Consider the following 26116-nt stretch of genomic DNA (forward strand, 5'->3'; position numbering starts at 1 on the left):
CGACTCAGCAGGATCATCTCTTATGTTACCTATAAAAAAGAAAAATCCAAGAGATTTTTAGAGTTAGAAACAGTAATGTCTAAAAAAGGAAAAAGAGGGCTATTTAAACATTTCAAATTCACAGAAGAAAACATAATTTCAGAAAGAAGTCAAAGTAGGACAGTTTAAAAAAATAACATGTTGACTCTATATCTGTGTGTGTGTGTGTGTGTGTGTGTGTGTGTGTATATATATATATATATATATATATATATATATATATATGGAGGTGATACATACATATGTACATATACATATGCAGATATTATTAATGAGTTGGATGGAATGGAGATTCAATTTCATATAAAATCTTTCTATTTTGTTGTTTATATAAATGTTCTTTTCAGTGTTTAAGTTCAGGATAAAAAATAAAATTTTTAAAAACAACAACAAATTATTTGGAATGATGTTACAGAAGTATATTTCTAAAACTTCCTTTTTAGCTTCTCGAAAAATATCAACAAATATACTTTCTTCAACTTACAGCTCTTCCTTGACTTTCCCCTTTAGGAAAGTATAAGAATGAGAGTTAGAATCTTCTTTGGAAATGAAGTAATGATGAAAATCAAAATCAACTCTTGTCTAGATGAGATGATTGCCTCCCCATCCCCTGAAATGACTGGTGCCAGGATTTATCTGGGGATAGGAGAGAGATAAACAGATAGATAGATAAATAAATAGGTATATATAGATATTGATTTATAAGATTTTTCTTTCTCTTTGTCTCACTCTGTCTCTCTCTCTCTTTCACACACACACTTTCTCTCAGCAACATCAAGTTCATATTCAGGTGTTTATTTTCTGCAACACTTTAGCCATCACCTATTTCTCTGAGCCTTAGTTTTCTCCAAAATACAATAAAAACAATACTACTTGCCCTACCTACTTCACAGGACTCTAGTGTTAATTGAATGATAGAATGGATGCTTGGTATCTAGACAGAGTTTTATAAAATGTGCTACTATTATTAGTACTATCTTATATAATACTTTTATATTATCAAGTCATAAAGTAGATAAAGTATTGGACTTGGAATCAGGAAGACCTGAAAAGTGCTTTGCAAATCTTAAAGGGCTATATAAACTCTAGCTGATATACTATCATCATCACAATGCATGCAACAACAACAACAAAAAAGGCAGGAACAATACTTAGTTGCATTTAGCACTTGAAACCCATTCTAGTAGATATTAGTCAAGTCAGAGCATGAAGTGGAACTGAATGATATTGTGAGCAATCCTTCACTGTCTCCTCCTACCTTAGTAGGAGTTCTTTTTCAGTTTCCTTCCATGGTTCCCTTTTTTTCTAAACTCAATAAGACAAGAATTCCCCCTGAGCCTGATCCATCTTTCTATTCTGTTGTTTATATAAATGTTCTTTTGGGTGTTTAAGATCAGTATAAAAAATATTTTAAAAAAACATATGATTTGGAATGATGTTACAGAAGTATATTTCTAAAACTTTATTTTTAGCTTCTCTAAAATGGAGGTAATCTAATGGAGATTCAATTTCATATAAAATCCATTCTCTCTACTAACTCTACTAACTACTAACTCTACTAACTAGCTACTAGCTATTTCATCTATTGGCATAGTTTCTTCTGTCATCCCTTTACAGATAAATCCAAAGCCTTTGGCAGTGGGTGATTACCCTGAGTTTCATATCCATATCTGGAAATGCATTAGGTATATCTCCAAGAAGAGGTCTACCACAAGCAATTCATATATAAATAATACCAAAATGAATTATCTCTGTCCCCAGACCCATTTCTATTAATAGTAACATTTTTCACTGAGTCACTTGTTTTCAAAACCATGGTGTTAATTTGATTTTTCTCTCTCCCTTCTCCCACCGTCATATACCAGATACATGGTTTTATCCAACTAATTCTAAAATATCTTAAATCTATTTCTTTCTCTCTATCCTTATGGCCACTGCCTTAATGGAGGCTTTCATAACTGCCGGAGCAGAATCCCAACCTATATTCCTGTCCATCTCCTCCAATCCATCCTTCATACCTTTTCCAGACTAATCTTCCTAATAAAAAGATCTGATCATGTTAATTCTTTAATCAAAACCCTGAAACAGCTCCCTTGTAAATAAACCCTGGTCAATTTTAGTATGCTTAGCCTGGAATTTAATCAAAGTTATTTACCAAAGTTAATAATTTAAAGTTATTCCAACTTTATTTTCACTCTTCTGGCTTACAGCTTCACTACCTTATTATGAAATTACACCTTTCACCTTCTCTGTACATATGCTTTGCATACCAACTCAATACATGCCCATACTAACTGACCCATGCTCCTTGAATGCCACACCAAATATTTATCTACTTAAATAATGATTCCTTGATGATACCTTCCCAACCACCTATTAGAAAAATGATAATAACCCTTTAAGAAAATAGGGATGGAAGGGATGGAATGATTGACCTTGAAAAGGAATTGTCTTCCTCTAAAAACAAAAGGAAGAAAAAGGAAATGAGAGAAGATACTAAATAATGAAGATGGGAAAGAGGTATGGGGAAGATTAGGGAGCTCTCAGTAGATCATTTTAACATGAAAGAAGGTGGATAAGATTAAAAAGCTAATTAGAAAATGTTTGGAAGTACAACAGGGTGTAAATAGTTTTAAAATGTTATTGAGTCATTTCACCTGCAATGGACTCTGTGACTCTATATGGATTTTGTTTTGGGTTGGTTTTGTTTTGTTTTGTTTTGTTTTTTTGGCAAAGATACTATGGTGATTTGACATTTCATTCTCCAGCTTATTTTACAGATGAGGAAACTGGGGCAAAGAAGGTAAGGTGACTTGCCCAGGATCACACATTTAGTAAGTATCTGAGATCAAATTTAAATTCAGGCCTTCTTCAGCCCATGGCCAGCCCTCTATCCATTAAATCACTTAACTACCCCTAATAGATAAGATCAGCAAAGTAAAGCCTTAATACACAGCAATCAGGACCCAGCTGAGTTTGAATAAGATAAATTTTCAATAAACTCACTTGGTAGGAGTTTGTGGATTTCTCTGGTTCAATCCTCCTTACTTACTCAGCTACTATCATAAAGGCTCTAATATACACATTTAAGTTAAAGAGAAAAATTAAGAAATGCAGATGATCAAGGAACTTATTTCTACTTGGGCAATAGAACATGTACACAGATTAAGTGAAAAAATGCAATTTGAAGATAGGGAAAGCACTGGCATCTTCTAGGTCCAGGAGAGGCTTCATGTAGATAATAATACTTCATTTGAGGCTTGAAAAAAACTAATTACAGGAGACAGAAACACAGGAACAGCCTGTGGATATGGATTTGGATGGTAGAATGTTAAAGTTCAAGAACTGCTAGTTTGTTTAAGAGAGAAATGCATAATTTGAATTAATGACAAATGGAAACATGGGTTTGGCTCAGAATAGAGAGATCTTAAAATTTCAGACTGAGGAGTATGATTTTAATCCTAGAGGCAAGAGGGAGACACAAGATTTTTGAGATGGAATATAACATTATCAGATTCTTATCTTAGATTTAAAAGAATGAACTAATATAAGGGTAGCATGTGATAAATGATAAATGATAAATGAATACCAAAGTGTTAGAAATAGGAGCCTTCCAATCCAAATCTTTATTTTTTTATAGATTAAGCAGCTAAGAGCTGGAAAGATTTCACAGGGGATAAGTAAGAAATTTGGAGCCTGAACCTTAGTAATTTGATTTCAAGGATAATATACTTGCTACTGTACCACATTGTTTCAGTAGAAATCAGGGGGACATGAAGCCAACTGTGAGTTCAGTGGGAGGGAAGGTAGATAGGGAAAGGAATAGGAAGAACAATGCCTGGCTTAATGAAAAGAGTAAGTGTACCTATTTTCCAATTGTGAATCTACAAATTATTGAATATGAAACCTCAAGGAATCTATTTAACCTTTCTGGGGTTAAACATCCTTATCTATAAAATAAGGGAGTTGGACTAGATGATTTTTGTACTATGCGATTATAAGGACAAAATAATTAAATCAATGCAAGAATTGGTTTGAAAACCATACCCAGAAATGCAAGTAGACTAGTCAGATACAGGACTTGAACTGCAATCTTCAGAATTCCATGATTCAGCCCCCCCATATTACCCATCTTGATTTATACCTATAGTAAAAGCTTAATAAATGTTTGCTGGATGAAACTGAAAATTAGTACAAAAATTTTAAGAGACTTGGTAATTAGAAAAAAGAAAAGGAATCAAGTCAAAAGTACATGAGGATTGAGAGTGTTTTTTTTTAATATGAGGAAAAATTGGGGGGTAAAGGAATCAGAGGGAAGGAAAAAAATGAAGATACAAGAGGAGAGCAGACTAAGTAATCAATAAAGGCAAAAGGAGAAGCACGGTCTCAAAGGAACAAATGGAAAAATTAACATTGAAAATTAAAGTTTCTCCAAATCTATTCCACTAAAACAAAAGAGAAGAAAAGAACAATAGAAGACAATAAATAAGAAAGGTGATAAGGAAGTGTGGTAACAGATAAAGGGGAAGAAAGATTAGGTAGCTCTCCTTCAGTAGGTAGTATCAACTTTTTTCAGTAAAATAGGACCTTGTGTCCTGATGAGAGTATGAAGGGAGTAGGACAGAAGACTAATGTGGAAAAAGGTTTAGAATCAGTGCTTAGTCAAATAGGTAAGATTAAAAAGAAATGAAGAAAAAATAAATTAATAAAAAAAGAAACAGAAAAACCTATGTATACAACAAGGACCTAAGTGAGTATGAATAGTTTAAATTTGTGTTAACCCCACCAGTTGTGGCTTGTTATTCCCTCTAAAAATGTTAGGCATCATGGATGGCCATGAAAGAAAATAGAAAATGGGACATTCTTGGTGCTAGAGACATTCAAGGAAAGCAGAGAAGTTTAGGAAGCAAGAGAATCTAGCATTGAAGAGAGTTGATTAGGGAAAGGGTCAACCATAAGATCTAGGCAGTTTAGGGAGCCACACAAAACTGGAAAGAGGAGATATTCAAACAATTTGGAGATGGGAGAGATTTTCATCAAAAAAAAAAAAAAAATAGAAGTCCAGTAAGCAGAGCAGAGTGGGATAAGCTAGATTCTTCTTTTACTCTTGAATTTTTATCCTTCCTATGAGGTCTCTGACTTCCAGATGAAATTAAGGGCACTTTTCAGGTGTATTTGCCCATCTCCATAATCTGAAATCTTCGAATTGATTCTCCTTTCCTGTGTTTAGCTTCTTCTTCCTTCCCTTTTTTTGAATCCTATCCTAGTAAGAGGCAACTCTCTGTTGTCTTATGTTATGGCTATTCCTTCCTTATCATCATCTGATGTCTGCTAAAACAAGGACATCACTTCCTGATGAAGGTTTTATTCCTATTTCTGTCACCTACCTCTTCTCTTACAGGACCTGACATTGGAGAATTGATGTAATGTTTGAAGGGCTCTCAAACCTTAGCCTGCTACTGCTTATAAGAACCAAAAGCACTAAGAGCATTATAAAATGCTATCATAGATGAAAAAGCAACTCATTAGGAACATTAAAAGGTAGTAGCCAAGTGAAACTGCAAAAGCTGTGGTTGCTAGTCTGATATCATTTGGCCAAAACAATTGTCTCCTAGGACTCTTTTGGTTTTCCCATGATAACTAAAGGAAATGCAGTTAATAAAAGATGGTTAGAACAAAGCATGAATGTCCCTTTTGGCTCTTTCCTGGACCAGCTTTCAAACCATTGCTTTATGAAGGGGCAATTAAGAAGCATCCACACAATATTTTAAAAATACGTAATTTCACAAAATCATAAATTAAAATATTTACTTTACTTTTCCAAATTCTAAACTACTTACAACCAATGACTATGCAAATAAAAGGGGAAAGTATATAGAAATTAAAAATAAAAAAATTATCCTGCAATGTAGAGTCTACAGCATGAGCTATTCAAATAGGTGAAGGATCCATACTTTTTCCATCATGGGGAACTCTTACCTCCTAGATAGCTGTCCAGTGCCCAAAAGGATAATATGATTAGCTCAACATTACATAGCTAATAAGATTTTTGACCCATCATCTTTCTGATTCTGAGTCACAATCTATCTTCTATACTACATTGTTCCTACATGTTTGAACCACAATTTCAGTAAAATAAAATATATTCCAAGTAGAAAGGTCAAAACAGCTAGATTCTATATCTTTTATTTCTTCCCTCCCAGATTCATATTTTATTTTTGATTAGGTAAAATAGGCCCTTCTCTGATTCATTTATTATCTCATCTTAGTCATTGATTGGCCATTGCCTGAGATCTGGTAAGGTCAAGTTCTCCCACTGAATCCAAAGCCATCTCCAATCATCCTGTTATATATCTTTTCACTGGATCTGGATGGTTCTGGAGTTAAAAATAAGGTTGTAACTTTTCACGACCCACATCTCTGACATAATGGTCCTCTTTGAGGCAAACAACATCAGTATAATGCAAAAGAGTATAGAAACTAAATTGGACTTTCAAAAATGAATTTCTCTATGGACATTTAAAACTTTTTTAGACAAGTCCAGCTCCTCAAAGAACCAACTACTAAATATGAAGATATAACAAAATCAAAGAAGAAAAAAACCGTAGAATTATCCCCATCTTATGAAGTATTGAATAAGGAATCAGGTTTGAAGGAATGACATCCAAATGTAAGGAAACTGGGACAAGATCAGCATGCCTTACTGATAGGAGATTTTAGGGACACCCTAGAAGACTGGCCTAAAGCCAGAATAATCTTGGACTGGTCTACTGCAAGATTTGAATAAACTTTGCAGGAGGATGTATATAGGGAAAAGTCAGTTCCTCATCATGTTCCTGATTTCCAGATTCTATTAATTCTCCCCAGATATTGCTCTAAAGAGAGTCTGGAAGGTTGTGTATCCTCTTTCAAACAATAAATAAGGGAGAAGAACCAATATGGCAGATAGTACACAGGACTTTTCCTGAGCTTCTCTTGGCTTCCCTCGGAATCAATACTAAATCAAGCCTTTAAATGGATATTGGAGTGATAGAACCCATAAATATTTGGAGTGTGATAATTTTCCAGCGTAAGATATCCTGAAAAGATTTCAAGAAAATTCTGTCTCAAATAGACAGGGGGGGAGGGGAAGAGAGAGGAAGGTGGGGAAAATGTAGCCCAACACAGGCACAGAACTGGGAGACCCAGGGAGGAGAATCCCAGAACTAGGAATCTAGTGGCAGACTCTCTCACTACAAAATACAGCAGCATTGGCTACTCTGTCCTGGTTCAGAAAGCCATTGAATACACAGACTAGCTATAAGACCTACAATGCAACTACAGAAGGCAAACAGTGAGCCTGTGAACCCCAGGATAAGAGGTAGGAGTTGGTCAGGCCCACTCCTGGCACTGGGGGGAAGCCTGCAATATCACTGGCTCCAGGGCAGTCAGCTGGCCTCTGTCACCCTGTAGAGGAAGCTGGGAACAATCTCCCCTGTGCAAAAAAAAAAAAAAAAAAAAGCAAAAAGAGCTCTAACCATAGAGAGTTACTATGGAGACAGGTAAGACCAGAACCCAAACCCAGATGAGAACACTAAAGACAAAAAGCCCCCAGGTAAAGCCTCAAAGTGGGACATGAACTAGTCTCAAGCTCAAAAGGCTCTCTTGGAAAAGTTCAAAAAGAATCTTAAAAGAAAGTTACAAAATAATAAATAAGAATTTTTCTTCTTTCTAAAGGTTTGTGCTATCCTCAACCCTCATAGAGTCAGTCATACAACAAGTAATCATGCTCTCTACCCATTCTAAATCATATCTATAAAAACATGCTCCAGAAAATGTTCTTGTGTTAGTTACATCAATAAATTATAAACTTTCCAAGGACTATCCTATCCATATACTACATAGTAAGCGATGGCAAGATGAAAACCCAGCCACCTCATCAAGAATGAGGCAAAATAGTGGCTTCCAAATTGTAGTGGGTATAGGACCTGGTTTAGATATAATCCCTACCTATTCTAAGATTTTAATAGAGTTTATAGCAATTTAGCAGGTAAAAAAAAAACCTGGTCCTGGCACAAATTCTTAGTCCAAGAACATTAGCAAATGGAAAACTCTTAGCACAATAAATAAATACTGTGCAAAGTCAGCTACCTCTGCAGTCAGTCCCAGGGATTCCATTTTTAACCTTGTTTAGACTTTAGATACATCTTCAGCCAGTCTGCAGAACACAGGGGTCTGCAAACAAACATCTTATCTCTCTACAGCACTGTAATGAGGTGGCACTAATCCCATTTGTTCATTGATGTTTATGGCATTCACCAATCAATATATTTTACCTTTATTTATTCCTATCAATAAAAAGAGCTGTCTGATCCAACTGCTTGCTGCCTTGATATGCTAATAAACTCCTTTGTCTTATTGGCCAAAGTGAGACTGAACCCAGATTTTCTCTTAACAATCTAACAGCAAGGGAAAATTGGAAATTAGTATGGCTGAAGTTAGGCATTGACCCACACCTATATACCAGTATATACCAAGATAAGGTCAAAATAGACTCATGATTTAGATGACATAAGCAAATTAGAAGAACATAGGATAGTTTACCTCTCAGATGTGTGGAGAAGGAAAAAATTTGTGACCAAAGAACTGGAACTCATTATTGAACACCAAATAGATAATCTTGATTATATAAAGTTAAAAAGTTTTTGTACAAGCAAAACTAATGCAGACAATATTAGAAGGGAAGCAATAAATTGGGAAAATATTTTTACATTTAAGCGTTCTGATAAAGGCCTCATTTCTAAAATATAGAGAGAATTTATAAGAATTCAAGCCATGCCCCAGTTGATAAAAGGTCAAAGGATATGAACAGACAATTTTCAGATGAAATTGAAACCATTTCTAGTCATATGAAAAGGTGCTATAAATCACTATTGATCAGAGAAATGCAAATTAAGACAACTCTGAGATACCATATATTCCTGTCCAATTGGCTAAGATGGCTTGAAAAGATAATGATGAATGTTGGAGGGGATGTGGGAAAACTGGGACACTGGTACATTGTTGGTGGAATTGTGAATGAATCCAACCATTCTGGAGAGCAATTCGGGAACTATGCTCAAAAGGTTGTCAAACTGTGCATACCCTTTGATCCAGCAGTGTTTGTATTGGGCTTATATCCCAACAAGATCTTAAAGGAGGGAAAGGGACCTAAATGTGCAAAAATGTTTGTGGCAGCCCTTTTTGTAGCAGCAAGAAACTGGAAACTGAGTGAAAACCTATCAGTTGGATAATGGCTGAATAAGGTATGATATATGCATGGTATGGAATATTATTGTTCTATAAGAAATGAACAGCAGCATGATTTTAGACAGGCCTGGAGGGAGTTACATGAACTGATGCTAAATAAAATTAGCAGAACCAGAATTGCATTGTACATGGCAATGGCAAGAATTATATAATGATTAATTCTGATGGATGTGGCCCTTCTCAACAATGAGACAATTCAGGCAAGTCCCAATGATCTTGTGATAACGAGAACCATCTACACTCAGAGAGAGGATTATGGGAACTGAATGTGGATCACAACATAGCATTTTCACTTCTTTTGTTGTTGTTTGCTTGTATTTTATTTCCTTTCTCATTTTTTTCCTTTTTGATCTGATTCTTATTGTGCAGCAAGATAATTGTATAAATATGTATGTCTATATTGGATTTACATATTTAAAAAAACAGAATAACAGCAAGATAAAATACCAGAAGAAAGAATTATTCCAAAACAATCACAAATAAACTCTTAACCAATTGAACTTCATAATAAGCCATTTCATCAACATTCTCCCTAGATCCCTTAAATCACTCAACATGACCTTTTCAACCTTAGAAAACTACACTACATAATTCTCAACTTCTTCATCTATCTTCCAATGAAATCTTCCCCCTCACCTCAGAATTTGAATCTCATTCTACCATTCCCATTTCTGATTTTTTGGTTATTTATCCTCAGGATCAGCCTACTAGCCAATTACTCTTCCTCAAACACAATTCTGTTGTCACCTTTCTCATTATCAACAAACTTCAGTGACTCCCTGTCGTTGACCAAATGAAGTCCAAATTCTTTTATATGACATTCAAAACCACCATAATTTCACTCCAACTTACCTTTCCAGTTTTATCTCTTACCATTCCTTTACTTACATACACACACACACACACACACACACACACACACACACACCACATGCCACAAGACTAATTTTCTCATTCCAAAAACTTACTTCATATTTTTCCACCCTTTTCTTCTTCTCATATTACTTCTCATACCTAGAATACCCTATATCTTAGTTCTGTTCATACATATTTTTTCCTATCCATGCTATACTTGCCATATTAGATACCACCTCTTACATGAAGCTTTCCCTCACCACCCCAACTCATAATGATCTCTCCATCCTCTAAACTAATAACATTCACTTATCAGTGCTGATACCATTAGACACATGTCCTAAGGCCTGTTCTACTCTGCAGGCATTTAATAAATATACTGCCTTTTATTAGCTCTTGTACTGCTGTCACAAATTGTCATTTAACATTTCTAGTATCATTTGACTTTTTATGGTTGCATGCTTTTCCTCTATAATTAAATTATAAAATCCTTGAGGGTCTGACAAAATATCAACCTTTTCTATATATATATATAACATATTTCCTTTTAATGCACACATACATAGTTTATAACCAATAGGTTTTTGTGGAATAAATAAAGTGATGAAATTTGATATCATCATGAATGAACAAATGAATGGATAAGTAGATGAGTTAAAATCTAAAGAGAAAAGTGACAATTACATGTTTGGGGTAGAGAGAAATCAGGAATAATGAGGAAAGAACATAAGACTTAAAATGATGAACCATAAGACCAAAGAAGACCATAAGACTAAGAAGGAGTTCTGTGTCATTCCCAATATAAGTAAACTACATCATCTCTGATGAAATAGGATTCCTGGCTTCTTTTAAAGCACAACTCATTCAGTTGCTATGCATGGCCTATCCTGATAACTCCAGGTCCTAACATTCTCTCACTCTTAAAATTAATTTGTATTTTTAATATATTTTATATTTATTTACTCTTTCCATGATTTATCCCACTTCCTAACTACTAAATATAATTCCAAAAGAATGACAATTCCTTGAAGGCAGGGACTGTTTTATTTTGGATTTGTGTTCCTAGAACGTAACACTAATGTTTTGTAGAGAATAAGCATTTCATAAACATTTGTTCGATTGAATTTCTAGTTAGGTGACAAAATGGACAGAATGCTGAGTCTAGAATCAGGAAGACTTGAATTCAAATCCAGCCTCAGAAACTTACTAGCAATGTGACTGACACTAGGTCATTTAACCACTATCTGCTTCAATTTCCTGAATTGCAAAATGAAGATAATATTACCTACTTTATGGGGTATTATGAGGATCAAATGAGATATTTGTAAAGTGCTTAGCACAGTAACCAACACGTAGTAAACATTGAGTAAATGCATGGCATCCTCCTTTCCCCATCCTCTTTTAAGTGTAATAGAAGTAAACTATGTATTACCAAATTGGTATAATTAGATAGATTTAGAAACAATGAATAAATAAACTAAAATATTAAATTATTAATAATCAGATATTTTAATTATATAAAAATAGGTTGACAGAATTCCTCATGAAAACAGAAATCAAAGATTTAGGACCTGGAACAAAGTACAAAATAGATCATTGTATACCAATTGTCATTCCAATAAACAGGAAAGGATAAAGCATTTTACCTTGGTCCTCATTAGTTAACAGGAATTAGTGCAGGAGACTAATATGGATGGGTACCAATAAAATAATAATCATGGCAAAATCATTTCCATGTGAATCAATTGACCAATAAGCAGTTATTAAGCACCTGTTATGTTAAAGACACTATTATTTCTGGGATTACAAACACAATAATGAAACTGACCATCTCTAGGAGCTTAAATTCTACTGGGGGAAGGTGGCTGAGGAGGAATGAATAAATAAATATTTCAGTGGGAAATGCAAAACCAAAGGAAACTCATGAAACTATGTAACTTTAAGGGGAAAAATGTCTAAACTTAAATTTTAGTTTAGGAAACAGTGAAAGTAAAATATTAAAATTCAAAGATTCACAGGAAGACAGGAGACTATTTTTATAAAATACAATTTACAAAATTGAAAAACCAGAGGGTGTATGTACATGTGTATATGTAGTACATATTACATATATACATATATCTGTATATATATATATATATACACATATATATATATATATAATATGTTAAAAGAACAAAAGTAGTAGTCACAAGGAATACTAAATGGAAAGCAAGTTAACACAAAGCACAATGTTTCAGATTGCTTAAAAAGCTGATTCTCATAGAAAAAAAGGCTATCTTTAAAAATAAAAAAAAGAGGAAAGCCTTACATAGCAAAATTCTTTGTTAGGTACAAAATAAATGTTAAGCAAATCCAACCTAAATCAAACAACTTTAGAAATGAGCTTTAAAGCAAACAATAATAAAATCTTTTAAAATATCACAACATGAATGATGGCAATATTTTAATTACCCAAAAATAGATTAATAAGTTTCTTTATAGGAATAGATAGCATGGGATTTGTTTGTTTGCTTTGCATTGGATAAATGGCTATTTCTCAAGAGTAAATAATTTTAAAACCCATAATAAAGGAGTTGTACTGGAGCTAATAATAAGGAATTAACCCTTAGTCCTCTCCTCACCTTCAAGTATGTGAAACATCACTTCTTTCTTGAAACTTTTTACACTGGTTTTCTGGGGGCATTAAATCCTTTGTATTCCCTTTTGCCTTTCTGACCACTATTTCTATATTTCCTTCTTTAGTATTTTTTCCTCCTATCACTTAAATAGAGCCATTCTTCAAATTTTATAATCAATCTAAATTCTTTTCTGCTCTCTATATGCTTTCTTCTGGTGACCTCATGCTAATCCTTTTTGAGCTTTCATTGGTTTTAATGTAGATGGCTGCCAAATATACAGCGTCAAGCTCAATTCCAGATCCATGCTTCCAACTGTATACAATTCCATTTAATGTTCCTCCAGGAATTCAAATATTATGTCCTAAACCATCTTCTTTTCTTCAAATGAACTTTTCTAAGTATTCACTTTTAATCATTAGAGGTTTTTGTGTTCTCATCAAGTCATTTAAGAGATATTACTGAAACCCACAAGCTGATTGCACACTCTCCTCATTGCCAACTTCATCTCTTTGTTTCTGAGTGTGTAAATGAGTGGATTTAGAAAGGGAGTCAGAACTGCATCAAAGATAGCAAGGTATTTGTCTAGTTGTGATGGGTTGAATGGCCATGTATAGAAAGATAAGCATGGAACAAAGAACAAAATCACCACAATGATGTGAGCTGAAAGAGTGGAGAGAGCCTTAGAGGAACCATCTGATGAATGTTTTTGAACAATGACCAAGATGAAAATGTAAGATATAATTAAAATGAGGAAGACACCTATGGACATGAAGCCACTATTGACTGTTACCATGAGATTTAGTCTATATGCATCAATACAGGCAAGTTGGATGAACCGAGGGAGATCACAATAAAAACTGTCCACCTCATTGGGACCACAAAATGGCAGATTAATTATAAAAGCCATTTGGACCCCTGAATGAATGAAACCAATGATCCAGGCAGCAGCAAGAAGCAATGTGCACATTCTTGGACACATAATAATCAAATAATGGAGAGGTTTACATATAGCAACATATCTATCAAAGGCCATAGCTATAAGCAGCACCATCTCCACACCACCAATCAAATGAATAAAGAATATCTGAGTAATGCAGCCAGAGAATGAAATGACTTTGTGCTTTCTGAAAAGGTCACATATCATCTTAGGAGATATGGCAGAGGAAATCCCCAAGTCAATGAAGGAGAGGTTGGCAAGCAGGAAATACATGGGAGAGTGTAAGTGAGGATCAGAAGACACTGTGAACATAATGAGAGAGTTTCCCAGCATGCTTGCCAAATAGAATACAGAAGAAAATACAAAGAGTAGAAGCTGAATATCCCAAGAATTGGAGAGTCCCAGGAACACAAACTCAGACACTGCAGTGCGATTTACTCTATCCATTGATTCAGTCAGCAGAGCCTCCTCTGAAATTATTAAGAAAAGAAGGAAGAATCAAATTACTAGATATTTAAATAATATTCCAGAATCCAAGTCAACTCAACAGATAGTTGGCAAAGGTCTACATTTTGCAAAGCATAATTAACCAATTCATATCACTGAAATTTAACTGGAAAGTGACTGATTTAGAGCACTACCCAAAGTTAACACCATTACCTTCAATGGCATTTCTCCAACTACTTCCTGGAAAGACTTTCCTGAAAGGAAAGGTGTGATGGCTGCATAGTAAATGGGTAGGAGTGGAGGGAGAAGAAATAAGGGGAAGAATGGTCTAGGCACTGCAGAATCTGAAAAGAAAAAAGAAAGAATTAAGAAATTCATCTATAACCCTCTGTGGTTGGTGATTTTTGTTGATGAATACTTCCATGGAAAATTTAATACTCTTTTATTTCTTTTTTGTATCATGGACTCCTCCTATCTTGTCAAAAACATTAAGGGCCTCTGATTCACACTCTCTTTCTCCCTGTGGTTACAAAGAATTCATTGAACTTGGGTCATTCAATCAGCCAACAAGCACTTTTATTATGTGTGTGTCTGGCTCTAAGCACTGGGGATACAAAATAAGGAAGAAGCCCTGCATCAGTGACAAATTCTGCTGTTTACATCATTGAGCCATATATATGCGTTCCAAAAATGGTGGGTTTTTTTTTAAATTTCTCTTACTCCACATTCCACATTCATTTTTGAAAAATTTTGAGCTCCAGTTTTTTTCCCTCTGTCTCTTACCTCTCTCCTACTTGACAATAATCTGTAAATCACATTCTAATCAAAATCTTTGGTACATCTATTTCCAAAATACCTCTTAAATATATCCCCTCTTCTTTTTTCTCCAGTGTCATTATTCTCCGATTATTGGCCTTAATTTTCACCTATATAAACTGTGATAGTAACCTCTGATTACATTTATCTTTCTTCCTCCACTTTCTCAATTCACCAATCCCTTCTTCACATCTCTTCCAGTTTAACATATGGATTAAATCATGTCAATCAACTATTCAAAAGATTTCAACTGGGATTCTTAGTCTGAAATTCAAAATTATCTACAATCTGAAGCTACCCTACATTTCCTAGTTTATTTTATACTACTCGCTTCTTGATACCATGCCTTCTAAAATACTAAGCCTCTGACCCTCCCTAAATATATTCTGTACTATTTAACATTCATAATATGGTACACTCTATTCCCTACTTCTTCATCTATCCTCAATATCTTCCTAATGAAATGAAAGTTCCTGCATGAAGTTTTCCAAATCCTTGCCACCAAAAGAAAATAATGACACTCTAAAACATAGCCTGATATTTTTACTTGTATTTATTTACCTTTATCAATTCAATTTTTATTCATCAACAAGAACTTATTGGGTGCCTACTACATGGCAGCTAAACTAGGAACTGGGGACAAAGATAAAAATAAAATAATATTTATACTGAGGAATTTACAATCTAATTTGTAGTCTTGTTGTATGTTACTCTCCTGCTATGCAGCCAAACTGGTCTTTCTATTCTTCACAAAAGGCATTCTACCACCTCTCTCTGTCCTTTGGCATTGGCCATCTTCCTTGCTCAAAAAAAAAAAAAAAAAACCACACCTTTTCCTTCAAGATACAACTCAATCTTTGCTTTCAACTGTCCTTCCTAATCTTTACAACTGCTACTGTCCTCCTTCCCTAATTACTTTAAATTTATTTTGTTTGTTCTGTTCATATATAGTAAATAAATGTGTATATATATATGTGTGTGTGTGTGTATGTGTATAAATATGTGCATATACATTACTTTAAATTTATTTTGTTTGTTCTGTTCATATATAGTAGATAAATGTATATATATATATATATATATGTGTATGTGTGTGTATATATGTGTATAAATGTGCATACACACACACACATATATATATGTATATATATATACATATATATATACACACACACATATATACACATATATATACATGTTGTAGCCCCAGATAAAAATGGAAACTCTTTAAGAACAGGGAGCATTTGTATCCTCTGTGTCTTTATAGGGCCTGCAATAATTTGTTCTTGTTAAGTCATTTTTCAATCATGTTCAATTCTTCATGACCCCATTTGGGGTTTTCTTGGAGTAGTTGGACATTTCCTTCTCAAATTCATTTTACAAATGAGGAAAGTGAGGTAAACAGGTTTAAGTGACTTGCCCAAGGTCACATAGCTAGTAAGTTTTGAATTCAGATTTTAATTCAGAAAGAGAAGTATTCCTGATTCCAAGTCCAGTGCTCTAACCACTACACCACCTACCTACTTTCCTAATATCTAAGGTCTCTTAATAATGGATAAGGTCTCCTAATATGGAAAAGAATGAATGAAGATAGGGCATATTTTGAATTGGTGAGGAAATAAGGAGACAAGAAAAAAGGGAATATTAGGATGCTCTAAGTAAATAATCTCAATATTTTCTACTAAAATAGTATACAATATCACTCCCCTCAGTCCCAAGAATAAAGAAAGTTGTTCACTTGAAGAACCTGGAAGAGGTTTCAAATTACCACTTTGTGAAAACAGATTAGCAAGAGATTCAGTATGGCCTTTTGGACTTCTCTAGTAATAATAAGCTAAATAGAGAAGCACAAAAGAACACAGATAATGTAGTGCCCCCAGAATAAGGAATTACTAGCTGGGATGGGGGAACAGTGAAGTTTTGAGGACCACTTAACTTACCATGGGTATGATTAGTCATGAACCAGACTCCACAGGGAAAAAAAAAATTAAACTTCACAAAGGAAATATACTGACAGAATGGGGGATAATAAAGATTTCTTTCAAAAAAGCCAAAATTCCTTAAATTAGGAGATTGGAGATAATTTTAATTCTTCCTTGATTTTTGATTTTAATCCTTACTCTTGGGTCCCTGACAATTCTCTGGTATTAATCAGGAGATAAAATCAAGTCATTTTCCTGATGGATAATCTCTATAATAGGGAATTCATCCTGACTGTCCTGTTCCATGCAGAATAACAAAAAGAGTATTGCCTCAGGAGTCAAAAAACTTAGGATCAAATTCTTCATCTTCTCCTCTCTGGATGATGCTGGAGAGGGCACTTAATGTCTCTGAGACTTCATGTTCTCATGAGTAAAATGACAGGGTTGAACTAATCCTGAGGTCCCTCCTAATTCTATATAATCATATTAACGCCATTCCCTTCCCTATTATATACAATAGCTCTTTATTTATTCTGTGCAATGGGTAAGTCTGCCCCTAATATCATCTCTCATGGAACATTAGCATTTGGACTATCTACACTTCCTTCTGGAGATTATATTTCAATCTCTCTCACGTACCTCTTCTGTCACATTAATCCTCATTCTATATCACCAGTTTTCATCTCTTCATGAACTCTTTTCTTCAGTCTGACTTTGGAGAATTATTAAGAAATTGGATGGTCTCCCATCATATCACCCTTTTCTGCTTATTGTGTCTAAAAGCACTAAGAAACTCATACAATACTGTTATAGGTGGAAATGCACTTTACTAACAACACTAAGGTAGCAGCCAGGTGATGCTACAGAGAATGGGGTTGCCAGTCTGATATCATTTGGCCAAAAGAATTGTCTCCTAGGATTCTGTTGTTTTTCCCATGATAACTATAAGAAGATCCTGTTAATAAAGAGTGCTTAGGGAAGAAGTATACAAACTTCCTCTGAAAAGGACCTTTTGATTCTTTAACATATTCATATATACATGTATATGTTTGTATGAATAATATATACATATGTTTATATAACAAATCATGACACAAATTATTTCATGTACAATTATATGTAATATAATCATACATAATATTATGTATACATTTGTATGTATATATAAATATATTAATATATATATATATATATATATATATATATATATACTTTGATGTGGTGCCACCAAGGAAGAATTTACAACTTGTACAAGTAAACTCATCTACTCATATTTGGTGATATTACAAATCCCATGATTGTAGTTAATAAAGATTTTTTTATTTTTTAAAAAAAATAAGGGACATTTATAGACCTACCTAGATGGTTGTATACCTTCTTGCTATCAGTATAAATCATTGGAGTTTCTGAATATTATTTCACACAAATTGTTGAATGAAAATTAAAAATTGTTTCCAAAATCTTGACTTCTAAGCTAAGTACAAACTTCTATCTTTTATTTTTTAGCCTAAGAATTTTTAAAAATGAAGTCAAACAATCAATAAACATTATTAAGTACTTCCTATATGTCAGGCACTATACTAAATCATAAAATAATCATTCTATTCATGGGAGCCCTAGAAGACAGGTTCCGGGATTTCTATTTAGAGAACATGCAACAAGTGCCTAAAATATGCTTGTTAAATTATATCAGATTAGATTGTATTAAATCGAATTAAATTGATAGATAATGTACTAGATGAGTTTTATCTTAAAAGTAAAAAATATTTTAGACATACTTTGTTTAGTTCCTTGAATAAGACCAATCATAAATAGTACTTAACCCTTATATCTCAATTCATTAAATTCAAAATTATTGATGGATTTAAAAAAGAAATGTTATAATCCTCCATGTACTTGACTAAATTAGTCTTTAGATAACAAATTTCTCATAAAATTTTTGTCATGCACTCCCAACTTTCAAAAAGCCATAATTAGGAATCTGAGTAAAATTTTAGTATAACAAAACATTTTATAATTTTACAAAGTCAAACTGATCATCCCCACACTGCTTCCTATTGCAAATGCTTCCAAGTGAAAGAGACTTTGTTAATATTACAACATTCATATCAACCAAATAATATATTTCACTGCCTTACTGTTTTTCTCAGAGAAGGAGTCAATCTCTTCTGTTCCTTGTTTAATTCCTACAATGGTTAGTGATTCAAGGCAGCTATATAGAGTATTGGACCTGCAGTCTGAAAGACTTGTTATTTAATCTTTATCTCAGTTTCCTCAACTGTAAAAAGAGGAAGGAATAACTTGTATCTTGCAGAATTGGTACCAGGATCAAATTAAATAAAAAGCACTTGGCGAGTACCAAGCACATAAGGAGGTATTGCATAAATGCTTTTTCCCTTCCCTCTCTTCCCTGATTAGCAAAACTGTCCTAGAATAGGATCAGAAAGTCCTAGAATGGGAACTTTAGAAGCCCTAGGGATCAGCAGTAACCAGAGTTGTACAGCAATGCTTATACCAGGACAAGGTTCTTAGCATTTTGTCCTGTCATACTATAAAGCAGGGCTTCTTAAACTTTTTCCACTTGTGACCCTTTTTTTGCCTAAGAAATTTTTATACAATCTTGAGTATATAGGTATATAAAATAGACACACAAATAAAACATGATAATAAATCATAATTTCCCAGCTCCCACATTCAGTTACACAACCTCATATGCGATCACAACCCATCGTATAAGATGCTTTGCCATAATTTGGCTCTTTTTCAACAATGAGTTGATTCAAGGCAATTCTAATAATTCCAACAGATTTGTTCTGGAAAGTGCCATCCACAGCCAGAAAAAGAACAACAGAGATTGAATGTAGATCAAAGCCTATTATTTTCACCTTGCTGTTGTTTGTTTGCTAGGTGTTTTTTTTTCTTTCTTGTATTTTTCTCTTTTTTGATATGATATTTCTTGAATAGCATGGAAATATGGAAATATGTTTAGAAGAATTCCACATGGTTTACCTGTATCAGATTGTTTTCTGTCTTGGGGAAAGGCATGAGGGGGAGAGGGAGAAAAATTAGGAATACAATGTTTTGCAAAGGTGAATGTTAAAAACTATCTTTGCATGTATTTGGAAAAATAAAATACTATTTTAAAGAAGAAGAAGCTTTGCCATAGAGGAGCTTTAAGATTTGGCTATCTAAAAATTCAAAGATGAAGAGGTGAGAGAGCTAATCTTGAGAGGGAATGGTTAGTACCAGGGGATCTAGAATAAGACAAAGTATATTAAGTCATTTGACCCACAAGCATAGCGCAAAGATATAACTCTCAGACAAAGCTCCAACTATAACTGAAAAAAAATCAATGAAAGAAAGTTCCAGAGAGTTTTTTAAATTTATCTTAGATCTAAAGACTCTCTCACCTCTGAAAAAGAAAATGAGCAAATAGCTCTGTAACAACTGCAAACAATGTCTCAAAGAAAAAAAATTTAGTTTCCTCTGAGATTAAATTAATATTTGCATGAAATTAAGCAAGAGAAGAAATTAAATAAAAACCCTGAAGACAAAATTTGGAAAGAGAATAAATAACTTAAAAGAAAAAGCAGTGAAACTTATCCAACTAACATTCTTCTCCAAAATTAGAATAGACCAAATATATCAATTCCTCCATGAGAAAATAACTATTCTAGAATAAGCTAAAAATATTGAAAAAAATAAAGAGTGTGTGTGATATATAATATCAAAAGAAACTTATCTAGAAAACAGATCAAGGAAAGATAATTTTAAGAATCTTAGGACTTTTTGAAAACCACAATTAAAAAAATAAAGCCTGGATTCTACATTTTAAGAAATCATAAATGAAAATTGTCCAGATCTTTTAGAACCAAAAAGAAAAATGAAGATAAAAAATCATAATTGATAATCTTCTGGGGAAAAAAAAACCCAAAAGGAAAAATCCCAGAAAAATATAATCAAACTCCAAAGCTCACACAAAGACAATCATCCAGAAACAAGCGGTTCCAGTAAAAAGGTACCACAATCAGGATCTCATAGTGGAAGCCAATATTATAAAGAAGAGATCTTGGAATACATTCTACCATAAGACAAATTATATAAATTTACAAACAAGAATAACTTAGTTTAAATAGCACACAGAAAAATTGAATTTTTAGTGAAATAGGGAACATTCAAGCATTCCTGATGAAAACACTACAAGAAGGATATATTTCTTTGAAATATAAACACAAGAATCAAGAGAAATCCAGGAAGATAAACAAATTTGAAGAGTTGAAATGTACTATGTAATGGTATAGCAATCATATCCTCATGAGGGGAAAGAAATATGTTTCTCTTCAGAATCTTAATGACTTCAGAGTACTGAGGCAGTTAAACCAAGAAAATGAAGGGTCTGAGAATGTATTAGCTATAGTAATTCTGAATGTTTGAAGAGGGGAAATGGGGGAAGATTTTTTAAAAAAATAAAGGATATCATAATGGAAGGAGGAAAAAGGACTGGAACCTAATATTTTTCAAAATTGTGATGCATGAAAATAGCATACAAGCATGGAGGAAAAAAGGAGAAAATAAATATCAATTGAACCTCACTCATATATAAACTGCACAAAAAATGGTCAAACATTCACAGATTGATATAGAGACACATCAAATAACAGGGAAGCAATAGTGAGGAAGGCAGGACAACAGTAAGAGTAATTCTTAAAAAACACTGATCACATGCAAAATAAACTTCATGATGTTGTAGAGAGAATTAAGAAGGGAAAATGAAAAAGGAAAAAATTAGAATTTAACAATGTTCCCCTCATTTAGGGAATAGCTGAACAAATTTTTATATGAATGAAATAAAATGTTATTGTGCCATTAGAGAATACAAAACAAATTATTTCAAAGAATCCTGGATAATATGAACTGATGAAGTATGAAGTGGGCAGAACCAAGAAAAAAATATGACCAAGGATAACATTGTAAAGACTAAAAATTTTGAAAGATTTAAGAACTCTGATCATGTCTCCTGAGAATGTGTCACCCACATTCTGCCAGAAAGATAATGAATTCAAAGTACAAGAAAAGACACATTTTTTTTTTCTTTTTGTCAGATTTTAATTGGATCTAGCACTGGGAAGGAGGAAGAAAGGGATGATCAGGGAAAGAAGGTAATAATATTTTTTAAAAGAAAAAGGTTGAAACATTTTAAATGTATACAATGAAGTTCAAAAGGAATCACAGACAACAATTTTGAAAATGTTACATGTAATTGTATGTATATGTGTTTATGTGCATGTATGAACACACATACACATATTAAGAAGCAAGTGTTGTGAAATAGAAATTCACAGTTTCATATATAATTTTCTTTTCTGTTTGGTGTATACAGAAATACCATTTGGGGACATTTAATTCTAGATTACAATTGTATTTCAATGTATTTACAATACATTTTAAACTAATATTTTAATATATCTTACAATGGTATTTTAAATAGAATTAAAATTTAAAGATCTCTTAAAGAAATATAGTTCTTATTTACACTAACTAATGAAAATGATGATATCAAGCATTCTTGCCCTTCTATCACAAAATCACAGAATCTCAAAGTTACAAAGGACCTTACATACAAATCTATTCCAACCTGAATTTCACTTGAGAGTTGTACAATTTTCTCACAAGTAGTCTTTGTATCACTTCCTGAAAACTCCCAATTGAAGGGAATTTGATCATCTTCTTGAATGGCCCATTTCGCTTTTGTATAACTAAAATTCTTCACATTAGTGTTAGTATTCTTCACATGTCCTAATTTCTAGTTTCCTATCAGTGCTCTACAGTTTGTCAATATCCTTTTTGAACTGAACTAAAATGAATTTAAAGGAACAAATATTGTAAATGTGGTTTTCTCTATTCATCCTACACTAGAAATATCATCACTCTCATTTTACTCATCATATCTACTGTAGGTAACCTACGAGAGCATTTCTTTGGCTGCCAATCTACTATGCTGACTCATTTTGATCTTAAAACCCAAAATCTGCTTCACACAGACTATTTATTATGCATCTTAGGTTATTGTTTAATTGATATCCAGAACTTTACATTTAGTATTATTGACCTTCACTTATTGAATTAATCTCATCATTCTAGCCGGGTAAACCATTTTTTGCACCAAGCCTATATTATCAAATGTGTCCCTTCCAGTCTGTGTTTCCTTTAGTCAATTCAATAATTGAAACAGTGAATAGGAAAGGGACTGAGGGGAGATTCCTGAGTTGATACACTAGAAACATCATTCCAAGTTGATATAGATTCATTAATAAAAACCCCTTTATGGGTCAAATCACACAACCAGTTTCAACAAACTTGAATATTAGTCAATGAATGAATGAAAGTGAGCTAAAAATTCATGAGGAAAGGAGAAATCAGAATTGGGTTCTCTAAAAGATGCCACCTTTTGATTTCATTTGTCCTCTTAAGAATCTTGAACCCAAGATCCTTTATGTTCTACCTAAGGCCCTGGCATTGTTCATAATCATATCCTCCTTGACCATCCACTCTACTATTCCCAAACCTCAAAAACTATCCTGTGTGGTTTTCTACTTCTTCACTTATGTGCTGGTCTAAATCAATAATTTTCTCCTAAAATGATCCTCATTCTTAATTTCTCTATTTCTTACAGTATTTTCTTTATTAAACAAATTGGTTGATCCTGGATTTTCTATCTCCACTGCACTCGAGATCAAAATAGTCACAGTTCTATTGATTTTTAGCTCCTTAATATCTCATATCCTTATCCTTCTCTCTAGTCCCATTGCTACCACCTCATTCAAATCCTCATTTGCTTTCACCTAAGTTATTCCAACTAATCACAAGAAAATATTTCTATATGTAGTTTCTCTTTCCCATCCTCTTATTAATCCACTATGGTATGATACTGATCTTCCTAAAACTTCTCAATGACCTTCATTTACTCCCTATTATTTCATAATAATAATAATAAAGATTTCCATAGTGCTTTAAGATTTGTTAAATATTTTACATACATTGTCTCATGATGGAGTTTATCCAATTCAACACAAACCCCAATTTCATTCCAACCTCTCTTTTGAGTTTTAAGTCTTACTATTTTCCTTTAAACATGCAATTTTTGCCAGGCTCTTTGCTTTTTTCTTTATTATTTCCTCTAAGATCCCTCCATAAAGACTTCCCTAATCACTCCAACCTAAAATGATCTCTCCCTTCCCTAAACTCAGGTTTTTTGTGACATAGCCCATTCCACTCCCTTGGCATTAAATTACTACATTGCTTTTTAATCATTCTAGAACTGTTGTCATTTGCATCCTTATTTGATATTTTTTGAGTTCCACATATCACTAGATTATAAGCTTCTTGAGAATATGACAAAATTTTATCCTTCTTTGCATATGCCACAGTCCTAATCAAAGTGCGCAGTACAATTCTAGCAAGAATTTGATGAATAAATTGATGAAATCTGATTGCCACAAATGAAGTGACAAAAACTTTTGCAAATTTAAAGAGAACAAAATAAATTACAGCAAATAATAAATGAACACTAATGAGGAAAGAACAGAAGACTAGTAATCAATCCTTCTGGAGACCAAGCAATTCTACACACCCAGCTTATGAGAAAGACTATATCTGAAATTTTCTGTGAGAACATAAAGGATATAAAGAATATGATTGTCCCATTCTCACCTCTGAAGAGAGAGGAGGAAGGAAAGGAGGCGTGGAGGGATGGAGGCAAGGAGGGAGAGAGAAAAGATGGCAGAGAGGGAGGGAAGTAGCAGGGAGGGAGGAAGAAAAAATGAAAGAGAGAAAAAAGAAAGAAGGAAGGATGAAAAGAAGGAGGGAAGAAAAGAGGAGAGTGAGGGAGGAAGAAAGGAAGAAAAGAGGGGAGAAAGAAAAAGGAAAAAGAGAGAAAGGAAGGAAGGAAGGAAGGAAGGAAGGAAGGAAGGAAGGAAGGAAGGGAGAGAGGGAGAGAGGGAGAGAGGGAGGGAAGGAATAAGAAGAGAAGAAAGAAGCCTTGTAACAAAAATCTAATCAAGAAAATCCCAGACATGTCTTATTCTAAGCCAAATAGCTTTGATCTCACTAGTCATGATTCCAGAGAAAAAAAGAATTCATAGTTCCCTGTAAAATATGTGGTTAAATTTCATGATTATATTCATGGTGTGTCCTGATTCCTTCAGTTACTAGCATTCTCTCCACCTATTACTTTGTATGCTTTTTACTTTCTTGTTTTTATATATGCTGAATCCATACCACCCTAAGTAAAAGGTAAATTTCTAGATGACATGAACTTCTTTCTATTTTGTTTATATGCCCAGCATAGAGGCATATAAATGGCCCAGACTATAAGAAATACTTAAAATTAGTTGAGTTGAATTGAATTTTATAAATGAATAAATATTTTGGTTGGTAATGGAAAAACCAATAAAATCCTTCATGAAAAGAATTTGATTCTAGAATAAAAACTATATATAAAATCAAGCTTCAGCTCGAAAAGTAGAGATTAAAATTTCAAATATTCACACAAGAGTCTCAGAGACTAAGTTTTAATGAAGACCCAGGACAAAATTTTAAAATAGCCATCAAAAAAGGGCCAAATGGCCAAAAGATTAATAAAATCTGGTCTCTTTTTCAAAACTTTTAGAATTTCTAATCCATCAGAATCAAGAAGACCCTAGGGAATGATTCATTAGATACATACTAAACACATGTATCAAGCAACAAAAAAAATTTCATTAAGATTTTTTCAGGGACTCCAAAACCAAATTCTTTTAAAATAGACGTATGTAATATGCATGGTAGTAATACTTTAATTATTCAAAAAGCCATTGACAGTCTTCTTCATAGGAATCAAAATGGATAGGGAGTTGTGTTTTTCAATTTTAAAAAATGATTTTTTTCCCTTAGAGTTAATGCACCTGGAATAAAATAAAAGGATTTTGCCCCAATTGATGATAAGGAGATAACGAAAACTTTTAGCTATTTCCTCAATTTTTAATTGTCAATAAACACCTCTTTATAGAAATTCTTCTCATGCTCGAGTTTTCTAGCATAAGAATCCTCTCAATCTAATCTTGACCCTTTATATCTCTGTTTCTTTCACTAGCCTTCATTTGCTTCCTTTCATCTCACAATTGTAGTAAATTCCCTCAAATTTCTGCCCTCAG

General features: G+C 33.4%; 1 protein-coding gene across 1 annotated transcript; it reads right to left on the reverse strand.

Moving 5' to 3' along the window:
• Positions 1–13248: 13248 nt before the first annotated feature.
• Positions 13249–14196, reverse strand: LOC100922271 (olfactory receptor 4F3/4F16/4F29-like). Its single transcript, XM_003758973.4, has one exon. It carries the CDS (start codon positions 14185–14187, stop codon positions 13249–13251), a length of 939 nt encoding a protein of 312 aa, XP_003759021.3. The 5' UTR covers positions 14188–14196.
• Positions 14197–26116: the final 11920 nt, after the last annotated feature.

This window comes from Sarcophilus harrisii, chromosome 2 (genome assembly GCF_902635505.1).
Source record: "Sarcophilus harrisii chromosome 2, mSarHar1.11, whole genome shotgun sequence".
In the NCBI taxonomy this organism is placed as follows: Eukaryota; Metazoa; Chordata; class Mammalia; order Dasyuromorphia; family Dasyuridae; genus Sarcophilus; species Sarcophilus harrisii.